At 43.1% G+C, this 14,905-nt stretch overlaps 1 protein-coding gene across 8 annotated transcripts in view; it reads right to left on the reverse strand.

Annotated features, from left to right (window-relative positions):
- The window catches only part of DPP8 (dipeptidyl peptidase 8), a 37,024-nt gene that overhangs the window by 9,433 nt on the left and 12,686 nt on the right, over positions 1-14,905 (reverse strand). For 4 of the 8 annotated variants that reach the window (XM_090149156.1, XM_090149157.1, XM_031587845.2 and 1 more), the window contains exons 6-19: positions 14,031-14,141; positions 13,533-13,661; positions 11,733-11,794; positions 10,646-10,746; positions 9,359-9,536; positions 7,897-8,056; positions 6,441-6,520; positions 6,078-6,230; positions 5,337-5,472; positions 4,548-4,693; positions 4,156-4,302; positions 3,466-3,618; positions 1,401-1,543; positions 584-695 (exon numbers count right to left, since the gene is read on the reverse strand). In XM_090149156.1, coding sequence (XP_090005282.1) covers positions 584-695; positions 1,401-1,543; positions 3,466-3,618; positions 4,156-4,302; positions 4,548-4,693; positions 5,337-5,472; positions 6,078-6,230; positions 6,441-6,520; positions 7,897-8,056; positions 9,359-9,536; positions 10,646-10,746; positions 11,733-11,794; positions 13,533-13,661; positions 14,031-14,141 — 1,811 coding nt within the window. Of the gene's footprint in view, position 1; positions 287-583; positions 696-1,400; positions 1,544-3,465; positions 3,619-4,155; positions 4,303-4,547; positions 4,694-5,336; positions 5,473-6,077; positions 6,231-6,440; positions 6,521-7,896; positions 8,057-9,358; positions 9,537-10,641; positions 10,747-11,732; positions 11,795-13,532; positions 13,662-14,030; positions 14,142-14,905 lie in introns of those variants that run through there. The other 4 variants (XM_090149160.1, XM_090149158.1, XM_090149159.1 and 1 more) reach the window with 4 other exon arrangements.

A 14,905-nucleotide genomic window follows, 5' to 3' on the forward strand; every position in this document is an offset into this window, starting at 1 on the left:
ATATAAAATAAAGTCATGAGTACCCACAAAACTTTTGAGTGCCAACATTTAAACTGGTCCTGGAGTTCAAAACGTGAGTGTCATCCCCATGCACCAGTTCTGTTTGCACTTCAGCATCCCCTCCTCTACTGCCTGAGCCTGGAGACAACAAACTGCATCCTCTGATCCAGCATGAGCTTAGCTGGGTGCGACTCCTCACTGAACAGAAGCAGATCCTGCATGGAGCCATCACGTACATCAGCGTGCTTCCAGTTCTCCAGAACGATACAGGGTACCTGGGCTACATCTGCACAGAACCAGCAGAGTTTCATTAATTACATAAGCCTGCTCTGTGCTGCACAGACACTGTAGTACTGCTTCCAAACTGTAGATCTCCTTGGGAGCAGCCTTAACTGCTCATTTACCTACAAGTTGTTTGGTTTACTCATAAATCTTCCTTTAAAAAAACAAACAAACAAAAAAACAGTAGGCTCAAATACAAGTGTTCTACTCCAGAAGCCCAAGCTGCCCAGCTTGAATACAAGCTTCAATTTGTACTCCTCAAAGACAACACTTCATTTTCACGTGCTGATTCTTGCCTTACCTGCAAGTCGTATGGCTTCCCAGCTCTCACTAAAAAGCTGAGCAAAATACTAGTGTGTGCAAAGTGAACGTTCTCATCCAAGAACCCATGTAGCAGCAGCAAACGGTTTGGTCTGAGAAAAGCAAGAGACAAACATTTCTAGATAGCATCCCAGAAGCTGCCAGTCACAGTCCATAAACACTCCTTCCAAAAGAGCAAACAGTAAAAACAGCTGCACTGAAGAGAGTAACTTTGCTATTGTGAATTGTCCTGGATGGACCTGCAGCTTGTCACAAACACCCTTTCTTCCTCGACAGGCTCTTCCTGTATATGCACATAATGGTCAGACCTTTTATCTGTACATTATCATTATTTTCAGAAACAATTCCTATCTTGGATAATTCAACAGCTTAACACTTGCTCAGAATCACTGCTGGTTTTCAGCTCTCTGGCAAGAAAGCCTGCAGCCTCAGCCTGCTCTGCAGACAGCTCTGTGCTGACGCAGACTGAAAGCACGCAGAGAGCATGCTGATAAACTAACTTTTGTCTAGCTTACTGCGACTCTAAACTGCTAATCATATAACTGGAGATGTGTTTGTCATTTCTTTAGACATAAAAATAGTCTTAATTACAGCTAGGATAAAAGGGATTACTTGGAATGGTCCGTAATTATGCAAATGTTCATTCAAGTCTATTAAGTTCATTAGTGTTGTTTTTGTTTTAATACCAGCATTTATGATTCCAAGATCTAATTGCCAAGAACAGGGAAATAAATATCTGTCTGTGGGGCTTAACCGTTCCTGACAGAAAGAAGGAAAGTTTGCAGAACCAAACTTACTCAGAAGGGAACTTCTCAGCTTGCATGGCCACTGACCCCAGGTAGTAGCCCTGCTCGTTGTGCTCCGGGTGGCCCATGTAGCGCTCTGTGTAACCCGTGTCATAGAAAACCCACAGCGTGACGGGCGCTCCGGCGATGGCAACCTGCAAGGTCAACACGACTCTCAGCACGGGGAAGGGAATGACAACCCTGACACCTTGACCTGGGGATGTTCCTCCCTCCCTCATCTCTACCCCAGTGTTCAGAATACACACTAGTGAGCTCTCCTTACAGTCCACAGCCTGCAGTGCTCCCACAGCTTATGTGCATCTGCAGGCTTCAGCTACAGCTTATGTCCAGGCAGCTGCTGAAATGCAGGAAGATCCTATGGACAAATCAGGAGCAGCACTGAGCAGATCACCTGCAGGTCCTGCTGGAGGTAAGTGGATTTTATTCAAAATGCGGAGTGCTCTTCTTTGGGGTCACAGAACCTTTTATTTGAGCATTGGACAGAAACTGGGCTTAGAAGCTCCCTAGGACTCGGTAATCCCCCTTGCATACCTACCAGCAGCATGCAGAGATGCTTGTGAAAAAAGACCAGTAAAAAACTAAACAAAACTCTTTTCCAGTCAAGTATTTTTAAAAGTAAAAATATAATTTAATTATATAATTAAACATCCCAAAAATACTGAGGTTGGATTTAGACAAAGCAAGAAGAGTCACAAAGAGCAAACCGTGCTGAGAGCAATATTCAACTCTCACCACATCTCTGCCTCTGACACTTGCCCAACAACAGTTTTGTCATTTACTACAGTGTTCTGAAGTCATGTAAGCAAAAGCACCTCCTTCCAGCACCTCTCCCCACAGCCAGGTTGTCCCCCTGGCTGTTACAGAACACACTGTTACAAACTGATTTGGGAATAGATCAAGACTGCAAAGAAACCATTCTCTTAGGACAGAAGGAGAGTAAAGAGGGGAGGAGGAAGAGATGGTGGTGCTGTTTCTCAGCGGGGTAATTTCCCTTGGTTGATTCACAGCACAAAGAGCTAAGCTGGCACAAAGTAGGCAACAGCTGAGACTATATGAGGGACCTTCAGCACACGTGACCTCAGACTGGTAAAGCTACAGCAGCACTGTTACATTACTGCAAGCTCAAAAATCAATTAGCTTAAAGCTGTTCTACACAGCTCCAGAGAGGCAGTACCATCTGAATGGGGTGAACAGTTGATCCTCCTCACCTCAGCTCAAAACAGACTCTCAGATGTTTCAAGAAAACTGGCCGACTGAACTGCCCCACACTCCTCTCACGTTACATTTCTTGGATACCCAAAAGCAGCCTGCTCACATCAATGCAGGAAACCTCACAGACAGCACAGTACCTTCACATCAGGTCAGGATTATGTCCAGCTCATGTGGAGCTAAAGGAAGCAAGCACAGCGATGGTGCAGTCATACCACACTGCCCTGAGAATGAAGGCTGCTAACTTGCATGTGAAGGTGGGAAAGAGCAGCACTTAAACATTGAATTGCATTTGTAAGATATGTATGAGGCATCTCTATTAGTATGACTTATTGAAGCTGCACAGGTCTCACTGTCTCCATTTGAAAAGCTGGATCACCTATCTATTCCAGTACAGACTCAGTGTGAATACCAGTCCCAGACACCCCTGAGAACCCAACAGTGACAGCAGGCTAACAGAGGAAGAGCATCTCATCCCCATGCTACAGATGGAAACACAAGTGCAGAGAACTGCTCTTGCAGTATCCATGAATGCTGGTTTAAAACTGTACAGTGACTTGTTCGAAAGCACTAGCTTTGAAGTGTGAATAAATTTTAAGATCTATTTTCTGGGAAGCATCAGAAGGTTAGCCAAAGTCTGGAAGCCTAATTAGAAATACCGTAGAAGGAAGGTATTCTAAAAAAGCAGACTTCCTCTGAACTCGCCTAACTAGAAAAATCTTGAAGGAAACAGGCAGAGCACTGTGTCCCACTTGTCTTTGTGCTGTGAACACCTGAGGGAGGTTACATGATTAAAGGAAAAATTCTGTTTGCACCACCAGAATAAGTACTCAATGTACGAACATACCCTGAAGATATCTGACCTCTGCATTAAAGCCATAAGAGAGAGGTAGCCTCCATATGACCAGCCATGAATACCAACACGATCCAAATCAATGAAGTCATACTGGGATGCCAAGTAGTGCAGCCCTTCCACTTGGTCATCAATTTCTATTTGTCCCTGGGAAGGGAGAGAAAAAGGAAGTTGTCAGACCCAGACAAAAGGCACATTCTCATGATTTCCGAAAGTAACCTGCATTCATACTTTTGCTGCTTCTGTTTGTGCAGCACCCATCCACACACCAGCACTCCACTGTACTAGGCATGTTACAGAAAGACAACTCCTTTCCTTCTTAGGAGAATAAACACATGCTAAGCCACCAGATAAAAACTGTATTTCTGGTGAGAGTCAGAGACCCTAGAATAGCTTGAGTTGGATTGGACCTTTATGATCTAGCTCCCCTTACCAACAAGGTTCCCCTTACGTGTGATAAGCTTGCAAACTCAAATTCTGATATTGTATCCATCCCATGCTGAACATCTTTCCTCTCTCACGCTCGTTCTGCTCAACTACACACAGTTTCCCTCCCCAAACTAAGTAGCATTGCACAAACTACGTTGGATATCTGTGCCAGACTGGGATTTCAGCTCAGGTAACACCAGGACTCCAACCTGGCTCTGGCTGAAAATGATGAACCAGATCCAGAGCTGCACTTACCATTTTGTATTTAAAGGCTCCTTCAAACTTCAGCCCTCGGTGGCAGGACCCCCTGTTATCAATAACAACAACAACATAGCCTAAAGAGGCCAAGGTGTTCAACCGGAAATATTTGAGTCCTTTGAATCGATTGTTCACTAGCTGCACCTGGAACAGAAGAACAATGACACAGTCACCTATGTAATCAAACCTCTTAATCCCATTTCAGACTTTATTTACTTCCCTTTCAATGTTTTATACAGCTTTATAATGTAGATTTTTCAAAATCCCTCCTCCACCATAGGATTCTCTCTCCCTGCTTGTGGTCTGCTATGAAGGGAAGAAGTCATTCTGTGTCACAGAAATGAAGGATTCAAAGGGTCCACCCCACCACTCAGAAACACCGCACTCACCTGAGGGCCTCCATAGATGAAGATCACAGTAGGGTACTTCTTCCCAGGCTGCAGATTGTGAGGTTTGTACATCATCCCATAGAGTGTAAACCCCGTGGAGCTCTCAAAGGAGAACACTTCTGGAGGAATGTAATCAGGAAGAGGGCCTGGGAAGGCACAAAGAGCCTAGATTAACAGGGAATGGACAGCTCTGCTCCAGCCCTGTCCCGTCACCACTACTGCTGCATCCCCAACAACACAGCTTTCCCACACTGCCAGTGGATGTAGTTGGGATGAGGCAGAGGCTGGGAATGCCCCAGACATCTGGGAGCTTTCTCTGTCCTGTCACATACCCATTCCTCTTTTCCCCTGAATGCAGCAACAAGATGAAAAGTAACAGAATCACAGTGGAAAAATAAAAACCTAAAGAGCTGTGTCACAAAGACACCAGCAGACAGCAACACAGAACTGCTTCAGAAGTTTGTGACCCTCCCCAGAAGCAAGCTCATTAACTTGCATTTAGCTAAAAAGTAAACAAGCTCACTTAACTACCCCCCTACTGATGGTAAAACATGCTTTCTACTGGCTCTGGCAGCAGAAACTTTCCACTCTAAATTCCTTCATGGCCAGTTTATACTCATTTGTCATCGAGCTGAAAACGTCACTCCTCCACTTCCACAAACTTTACACACAAGCGTGAGTTTCACAGAGAAACCTAATTACCCACAACAGCAAATCTCAGATTAGATACTGGGAAGTCTCGCCCATCTTCCTGATTGTCTTTTTGCAGTTTCTTAACAATTCTGTTACCTGCTGAATCTAAAATTGTAGCCCAGAATTCCTTTGTCCTTTGAGCTGCATCATCTTCATGTCCTGTCAGCCGGTAAAGGGACACACAGTGTGGGTTCTTCTGATTGCTGTACTTGCTGATAAACATGTCACAATCCTAGAGAGAAAAAGTGTTATCTTGAACTCCTCGATACAGAGGTACAAGCAAAAGGATCATTTTTTTCCTGTATTCATATCTTTTGGAAGATGTTTAAGAACCAAATTAAACCAAGAAGTCTCTTTTGCAATAAGAGTAATAGACTCTGAGAAGCCACAGTCCTCAGCAAGATTCAGGTACTGACATTTAAAAACTAAAAATACACCTGCAAAACCAGCAGTGGCATGAGGACTTTGTCATATATTCTTCTCCAGACAGAGCAGATTACTGCCCCAAACGCCTGGAACTCCCCATAGGTTCACCACCTCCTCAGGGACTGCTCCACAGCCCACTTCAGACAAAAAGAGCCAGGCTTGGTTTCAAACAATTCAGCCTGCCTGAGCTCCTGTCCAAGCTGAAGAACAACCTTGACCAGGAGGTTAGATCCAGTTTCCAGAGGTGGCTGCACACTCACTGTACAATATTAAGCACACAGCACAGTGTAACATCTACTTTTGTTATACTGAAATACAGCCTTGTCTGTTGATTGGTGAAGGACACGTTTGGCAATAAAACAAAACACAACCAGCCAGCCCTGCCTATCCAGGCCTCGGGCAGATGGATACCTGGCTGACACAGCAGGCATGAGAATAACCACGTTCTGTCAGTCGTTTTACTTCTCCAGGATTCTTGTAGTTAACAACGTACAAGTGATGCTCTAAAGGAGAGTCTTTTGTGCCTTGAAAATACACCAGTTTTTTGGCTTCATCTACATAGATCTGTCACAAACAAAAACAACACATCTTTCAATATCCAGTTATGACTGAAACAAAGCCCCGGTCTTCTTTCCCCACCAAGCCTTCCTCCCACTGCTTCTATAATTTGGAGTTACTGTCCAGCAATCTGCAAGGAAGAAGCCAAATGCCAGCTGTCCTCTAGCATGCCTGCATTGCTTGCGAGATATCCATGCAGCAAGAGCAGAGACTTACATTGGACCCATGTCTGCCAAGCACTTCCCATTCCCCACTGGTAATGGCAATCTCCTCTTTGATGGGGCACTTGAAGTCACCTGCAAACACAGATTTTACAGTTGCACATTTTACAGAACACACTGACACAATGACACTTTTTCTTTCCAAGCTTTTCTGTTAGACACAAGCCAAGAACAACGTGGCTTTGCAGAAGACCCATATCTCAGTCAACTCTGCAGACAAATGTCAGAGCAAACATTCTGAGAGCTGTGCATTGAAGGATTCACAGATACTCTCAAACTGACACCTGGATAGCTTTGCTTCTTGCTTTTTTTAATATTGAAAAGGGTGCAAAGGGAATCTCTGGTGTCAAAAATGGGGAATTTTGCTTTGGGCTGGGAAGCAGCTCTGCTTTTATAAAATGGCTTCATTTATGTTGGAAGGAGGGAGACTTAGCAAGAAAAAGTAATTGGATACATTCATAGAAGTCTAATGAACCCAATATAATGCTTTTTTGGAAAAAAATCCACACCAACAATTGCACTATACCAGGACCTACAGTAAAATGAGGTGCACTTTTTGTGCATGCAGAACTCAGCGAGTGCCTTCAACACACAACAAGTAAATTAAATATCACAGCATGAAACTGTAAATGAAAGAACACATACTGTGGAAAAAACATTCCAGGAGCTTTGTGCACAGCTCCACCATGCAAACTCTGACTGCAGCTTGGAAGCACATGGTCCTTGCATTGATTTCCTTTTTTTTTTTTTGCTTGGAATTACTCTTTCCGCATTTCCACTTGCAACAGCTGTCAGTAATTTTCTCCTACTAACATCTCTGTCTATACAGCAATACCATGACTGTTTTTAAGAGCAGATAGGAATTCTCTGAATAGTTGCCATATCATAGGTTTTGCTGCCAAGCACATATGTTCATTTTAAAGGGACTAACTGGGCCCCCTTAGCCAGGGAGGCCCTCTGCAGACCTTTTTACAGCATGTTCAAACTGTGCTCTTATCAGCCTCTCTGCTACGATCTGCTTGTAAAGGCTGACAGGAATTATGTTGGTTTCACTTCCAAAACCAAGTCTTGAACCAATGCACACCTATTAGATACACTGAACCTTCATATCAGAGATAGACACGTTATTGCTATAATGATTGAGCCACTGCAGTCAGGAAGTAAACAATCCCATCAACTAAGTGCATTTCACAGTACCACAGGGAAGCCCATCTGGCATTTGATTTTTTGAAACTTTTACCTCCAGTCAGCAAGAAAGAATCAGGGTTAAAATTAAGGCATGCTGCACACAGAATAACCCCCATACAATTTCAAGAGGAATGACTGTACAGTGAAGGGCTTTTCAGGAAACAACAGGAGTTTCTAGTGATTCTTGCCACCTGGAAAGACATTCATTTCCTCACCAGTCAGCAGCAAAAGCCCAATTAAAGCAAGAGAATAAATTCACTTACTTGGAGCAGGGAGTCCTCCAGATGACCGTTTATATTTGCTCTCTTTCAAAACTGAGACAATTTTGTATAGGTGTCTGAATCCTGTTTTACACTCAGAGGCAAAAATGAACTCTATCTCATCTTCATGGGTTTGAGGGAAAACATAGAAGATATCATGGATCTGTGGAGTCAGAACAGCACGTTGATGCTATCAGCAGGACTTTGGCACTGAAGTCACATATAAGTACCTCTAACTGCACAGGTTACACCAGCAGGTTGCAGCACAGTGTCCCTTACTGGCAGAACAAATAATACATAAGAGCCAGGAGATGTCTGCAAACAGCAGCCACATGCTGCACAGTCCAGGCTTCTTGATAGCCTCTATCCTGGCCACAGAATGAATTAAGTTTTTTTGCACCCACCTTTCTAGCTTGTATACAGAGGCGAGTCCAGCTCCACAGACAGCATACAAAGACCAACCAAAATAAGACAGGGTTTGGTGGCCACCACTGCCCAGTGCTGTCTAGAAGCCCATGAAGGGTTATTTAGAGAAAGATGAACTGACATCATCTTCCCACTCATAAAGATGCCAGCTCTTGCTTCAAGTGACAATCATTTGAAGCATCAGAAGCACTTACATGCACAGTAAGTGCTGCCAGTCAAAAAAAAACTCCAGCCAGAAAAATAATGGAGAAAAGACAACATACTGCACATCCTGAAACCATGCACACTATTACTAAAAAGAAATTACAGTATTAAAGAGTACTCATTGTATAGAAACCATTCACTGGAAGGCTTTGTGCCCACACTCTGCTGAAAGATGCAACTACCCACCAGTGATTGACATTCTCAGGCTCTCCTGCACCCTGGTACACCCCCAGCAGGATGCCTCTTTGGAGACACTGATCAGCACAAGCACGATCAGCACGATCCTTTCTACACTGTGAGCTTCACACACTAGTGTGCAGTCTAACAGAGCTCAGGCCATTTAGAATACCTCCACAAACATTACACAGGAATCCATTTCACCAGAATATATGTGGTTAAGGAGGATTTTCAGTGACTGTTAGCAGATCCCTGAGACATGTTCCCCCACTATCATCTAGATACATCTTCACTGGCTGAAGAATACTTCACCTGCTGGGACTGCTTCTGGCGAACAAATGCACAAAGAAGCTGGAGGAGGACAGTGGGTAACACTGTGGGAACGGGGCTACCCTGGAACACCAGTGTCCTGGGCTCTGTTCCTAGCTCTCTGATCACCTAGCAGCCTCAAGCAAAGCAGCTCTGCTTTCACATCACACATCCTTTTGTCCCCTACGTGTTATAAGCCCTTTACAGCAGCTCTCTGTTAGAACTGGCACAGAATTTGGACAACAGGAATATTCTCCTAGGCAGCACAGCAACATCAACACTGCCCAAGTGCTACACGTAGGGTCTTGAACAACAAACTGTCACACAAGGCTGAAATTCAAATTCTTACATTTATCCATATGTCTGTTGTTTCCTCATAAATAATTAAAGGTGTAACAGAATCTGGTACAGCGTTGATAAGTTTCTGTCTTTCCATTGCATCATCTTCTACTGGGATGAATAATGCAGGGGGAATCAAGACTATCTGCAGTCGAGTCTGGGAACGATCCAGTAAGATGGACCAAACACTGTTGAGAAGACAGATATTAGAGAAAATAACATACAACAATGAACAGTAGAGAGATCTGAAAAACCTCAAAAGAAGCACATTACCACTAGGCATTTCGGGGGAGTCAAGAATGTTCAGCTTCAGAGTAAGCAAAAAAGCCACATGTAAAATCTCACCCACAAAAAACAAACCTCTTCCATAACTATTTCTCTTCATTTCAATATTGCATAAGCACTGGTGGTTGAAAAGTTTAATTAATTCTATTCCCCCAGATTTGGATTGTGCTTTAAAGGAGAAAGAGAAGAGAAAAATCAGAGGGAATAACGAAGAAGAATAACAACTAATGTTTCAGGATACTCATCAAAATATTAATGTTTTAAATCTGTACCTGGCAGAGAGTAATACTGGCACCTAAATGAACTGGCAGCAGACCCTGCCATACTTCTGATGACTTTACATGTAGCTCTAAAAATAATCCTGAAAAAAAGCAAGACAATGGAACAAATGTGTCCCTGCATTTCTTCCACATTTGAAGAAAATAAATTAAAAAGTGAAATCTTTAGATTCAAGAACTGGAGAAGTGCAATTCTGGAGAAGCTTCTGGTGAGTTAGAAACACTGCACTACATCATCTACAAGGTTAAAAATGACATGCAAATGTAAGTAGCACTTATAGCAGGTTTTCTGATCAGTAACTCTGGTCAGCAAGGACAGTCCAGTGGTTAGGGTGCTAGCCTAGGGAACCTGGGCCTATTTCTGTCCTCAGCCATAGACCTCCTGTCACCTCCTGTCCAGCCACAGACCTCCTATGGCAAGTCACTTAGCCTCTCTGGGCCTCAGTTCCCCATCTGTAAAATGGGGATAATAGCACTGCACTCTCTCTCACAGGGATGCTGAGAGGACACATACATCAAAGGCTGTGAGTGCCCATTCCCAAAGCAGTAGGGCCGGGTGTCAGAGGAGATAAGGACTGTTTGGTTTTGGAGAAGTTGCCTTCCTTACACAATTGTATTTGTAGCAATGGGAAAACGAAAGAAGGCTTAAGCTCAAGGAAGACAAAGACCACTACATTCTGCTTCTAACTGCATTGCCCAAACCCTCTAAGCAGAGACAGGATTAACATACGCACTATTTTCCTTCTGGTGTCCACCCAGCTCTAGCAATGTACTCGACTCCTTCAAAGAGGATCTCGAACGGCTGAACCAGCTCTTTATCCACAACATCTGCAATCTGTTGACAAAGGAGTAATTGAGTGACTGACATTGACTGAGATGAACCCACACAATCAGTTTTCATGCACGATCAGAGTCTGGACACAGAAAACTTTTTCTGTACAGCTTAAGCAATTTAGCTTGTTTGGTCCTTCCAATACAGGGTATTCACCCCACCTGCAGCCAGACACCAGAATATTAGTAGAGCTGTTCATGACCAGCACAGCAAGGACTGGGACTTGAGGAATACAGATTCTGCTCACAAATCCATCGTGTGTCTTGACTAACTCACTCGAATGATCAGTTTCCCCATGTAAAATACAAAGGGAAGGTGATTTGTACCAAGCTGTTTTGTTAAGTGTTTTTGTTGCTGTATGTTGAACATCCTGCATGGCATCCAGTTATCAATATGGTTCTAATTGATACACAGTTCTGCAATTTGTCCCTGCTGGGACAAATCACAGTGGTACCCCAAGGATCCTGGCAGCTTTCCCTGACTGCTGGTTAACATCAGCACCATTGTCCCACAGGTGAGTGTTGATGAGGATCCCAACAACGTATGGAGGTTAATGCATCTGTTTGGTAAGATTAATTTCCCAATTGTCCAAAGACCTTGGATTGGCCTATGGAAATTTCTGCATTTGTTCAAAATTCCTGGAGTGAAAGCAAAGCTCATTTTTCCCACATGTTCATGCTTTTATAAGGGGATATCTTCTCTTTGCAATCAATTTTTCCACTGTCTGCAGCCAACAATCAAAACATCTATCACATAATGAAGCCTAACCATTCACACCTAAAATACTCTGCTCTGCAGCTGAGTTCATCAAACAGTCCTTGAGAAATACTGTTGAACACAAGGAACCAGCTAAGTGCATTGCCTCCAGGTAAGCCATTAAGCTAACACAATAAAGAAAGATCATTTATATTGAAAAGGAAAGCGATTTTTACCAAAAAGAGTCACAGAAATCAAATTTATTTGGAAAACAAGGGGAACACGGAACTTACTCTTCCTTCTTCATTGATCACCACTTCAGAAATCTTGAAAGTGACCTTTGGATTTGCTGTACCTATAAAAAAGATGTTAGCAGTCAGGCACAAACTGTTTGCTTCTAAGAGGGCAGGCTTGAACTGTGGATTACTGTGTTGTTATTTGTACAGAACTGGAACAGGCAAAAAGCAGAACACTCTGGTCAAATAGCCTGCTTGCATACATTAGAGAACCAGGCAGGGAAAAAAGAGACTATAGACACAAAGCAGAATTGGTGGATGTAATCTGATCAAGATGATGGCTCTGATCAAGAGCCATACTACTGTCAGGCAGTTTGCTCTCCCACACTCTAAGCATGCACGTACTACCTGGAAGTAAATGTCAGGAGATATTAGGACAGCAAGGCAAGCTTTGGTTTACTGTTTGGCTGATACTGTTGAATAAAAAGTGGAGCAATACTTTTCTGTGCTGACAGTGAAAATCCACCTAACTCTCCATACAAAGCCTGAACAACACAAAAGTACAGCACCTGCAGTGCTAAGTGCTTGCTGCACAGCAGAGGTGAAGTATAAAGAATTAAGTTGTTGTGTCAAGCCCCATCTAGCAGCTTCCACATAGTTTTAATATTCTCAATGCTGCTTTCACTTTATCAACTCACAAAAACTGAGGCACCGAGGTGAAATGACTTGCTTTAAGCCACAGTGCTGCCTACTGAAGTACTCGTCTTCTCTCTGGCAAGAAACCACCTCAGACTTTGTCCTTAGAACAACCCAAAAAACCCTACTGCCTACGTGGTTCTGACTGGAAACTGAGGACAGAGATTAAAACACAGTTTGTTTGTTTTCAAAGGCATTTAGACTTTGGCTGCCTGATTTTCCTACACTGCTTAGATTTAGCACTAAATAAAAGTTTAATAAAACACCCTCACAAAATCTAAGTGTACCGTAGCACTGGAAAACATGAAGTCATCTCTTGCTTTGCAGGCTAACATGGCCTTTCCTGCTCCTTAAAAGGAGCAGCAAATCAGAATCATAAGCAGAAAACTTTTGCCAAAGGATTGGGGAATTTACAAGACCTGATAATAAAAGAAGATAAAAACATTTCAGGAGTAAGAAAAAAATGAACTACTCTGATAATGTGATCAACACGTTCACAGCAGCGAAATCTCAGAAGAGCAAGGGTCAGCTTGCTCAAACTTGCCCTATACACCTGGCACACCACAGTGAACTGCACAGCAGGTCTGCATAAGTCTCATTTGCTCAAGCCTGCCCTCATTCCTTTACTGCTGAAGCCTTCACATCACTCACTGTTTGAAAATGACAGCAGAGGCTTTCCCTCATAGTCTGTAAGCAAGCACAATTTTCCAGTCTGAAAGCATTCATGGAGATCAGAGTCCTTTAGAACTACCAGGGCACTGCCAGCAGCTAGCAGGATCCCTTCCCCTCAGAAAATCAAAATGCTATCATTCTGCAGCTATTCCCTCAGAGACACTGGGCTGTAACAGGAACCAGCTTCTCTGTGCCAGGATCTGAGACAGCAGCTCCAAAATAGCGACAATCAGGTAGGGTTTCTGCCAACTTCTGAGGGACCCAGACTGAGCCCTTAGTAACCTCATGGCTGGAAAATCAACACAGGCACCAGTGATTAATCAAACCTCCAGGGCAGAAGTTTTTCCACATACATTTCTACTACCTGAACACTAATTCAAGGACTACATGTCATGCCTACAACAACGCCCTGCTCTATCACAGCATAAGGCACATGGAATCAAATAAGCATCTCCCAGAAACGGAGATGCAAGGTCATCTGGGTCTCACCAGTTTTGGGGTACCGGAAGGAATCTGTTCTTCTTGTCTCCAACATGGGCGACGTGACATGAATGATTTCCACCTCTGACTCATCGTTTTCTTCATAAAGAATTCGAAGAACTTTACCCCCATTCAGTGCTGTAAAGGAATTAACATTTCCTGATCAGAGCAACTCTCAAAATTGGTTACTGCAGACACCAGTGCTCCCCTAGGAGAACATGCAGGTTGAAAGGATGAAGGAATGTCTGTGACTCTAATTTAATTATACAAAATGCACCAAGTCTCATGCAATTCCTATCACTGTTGTGAGAAGGAAAGTTTCTTCCCCCAGTAACCTGGGCTAACAAGGGCACCTTAACATGTCCACCATTGGAGACACTTGTAGCTCTTCTTGAACTATAAGGTTCCTATCCTGGGTAAAGACAAGAAGAAATAACTTTTCCTGGACAGCACAGCATGGGGGCCATTACTTGTGCCTGTCAGACACACTGTGTGCAACACACTTACTTGGCTCTGCCTTTGGACTCCACCAATAGCCAGTGTATCTGTCAAACTCCTCCTGCAGCACAAAAGTAGCCACACCAGCAGACTTGGGATCTTCCTCAAGATTGGCAAGTTCTAAAAAAAAAAAAAAAAAAAAAAAGACAAAAGAATTAGTTCATGATGTACTGCAGAATCGAATCAGTTCTGCATTATCCCAACCAGGGCCTATGTTCAGTCTCTGGAGAACAATGACATGATAGCAAATCTGGCTTCTCAGCAGAACTGCTTTCACCTCACTCTATTGATTTATCTGGGGAAGACCTAATCCTCTCTGACACAGCAGCCTCTTTTAGGAAAGAAAAGCCTCATCTTCCTTTCTTACTCCTACCCAATTAGTCTCTCAATTTTCCATGCACTCATCCAAGAAAAAAAAATGTTCTCTCTACCTGAGCTCAGCAAATTGGAACCACAAGTTCTAAGGAAATTAAAGCAGAAGAATCCTGAGAACCGACACTGAAATGCCAACATTCAGAAAAAATTATCAGCATTTCATTCACTGTACAGACTGAAAGTAACAGACTTACATAACATCTCAACCCTATCCATAGGGCTTCAATATTTTTCCTGTTACCCTGGAGGTAACTTAGCAGCGCTCCATAAATAATTATCATCTGAGAAGGAGTCATTGCTACAGTTTATTTTTAATGTACTTACATAATATTTTAATAACTAACTTTTAAATAAGCTCAAGTATTATTGTAAAGCGTCAAAAATTGTAATTTGGTTACAAATTAAAACGATGCAGTTTCAGTACAAGAAGCATGCTTCAACTGCAAAATGCAATGGATTTTAAGAAGTGGTTTATCCACAGTTTTCCATTTCCCTTCCCCTGGGATACG

This window comes from Phasianus colchicus, chromosome 12 (genome assembly GCF_987193195.1).
Source record: "Phasianus colchicus chromosome 12, bPhaCol1.hap1.1, whole genome shotgun sequence".
NCBI lineage: Eukaryota > Metazoa > Chordata > Aves > Galliformes > Phasianidae > Phasianus > Phasianus colchicus.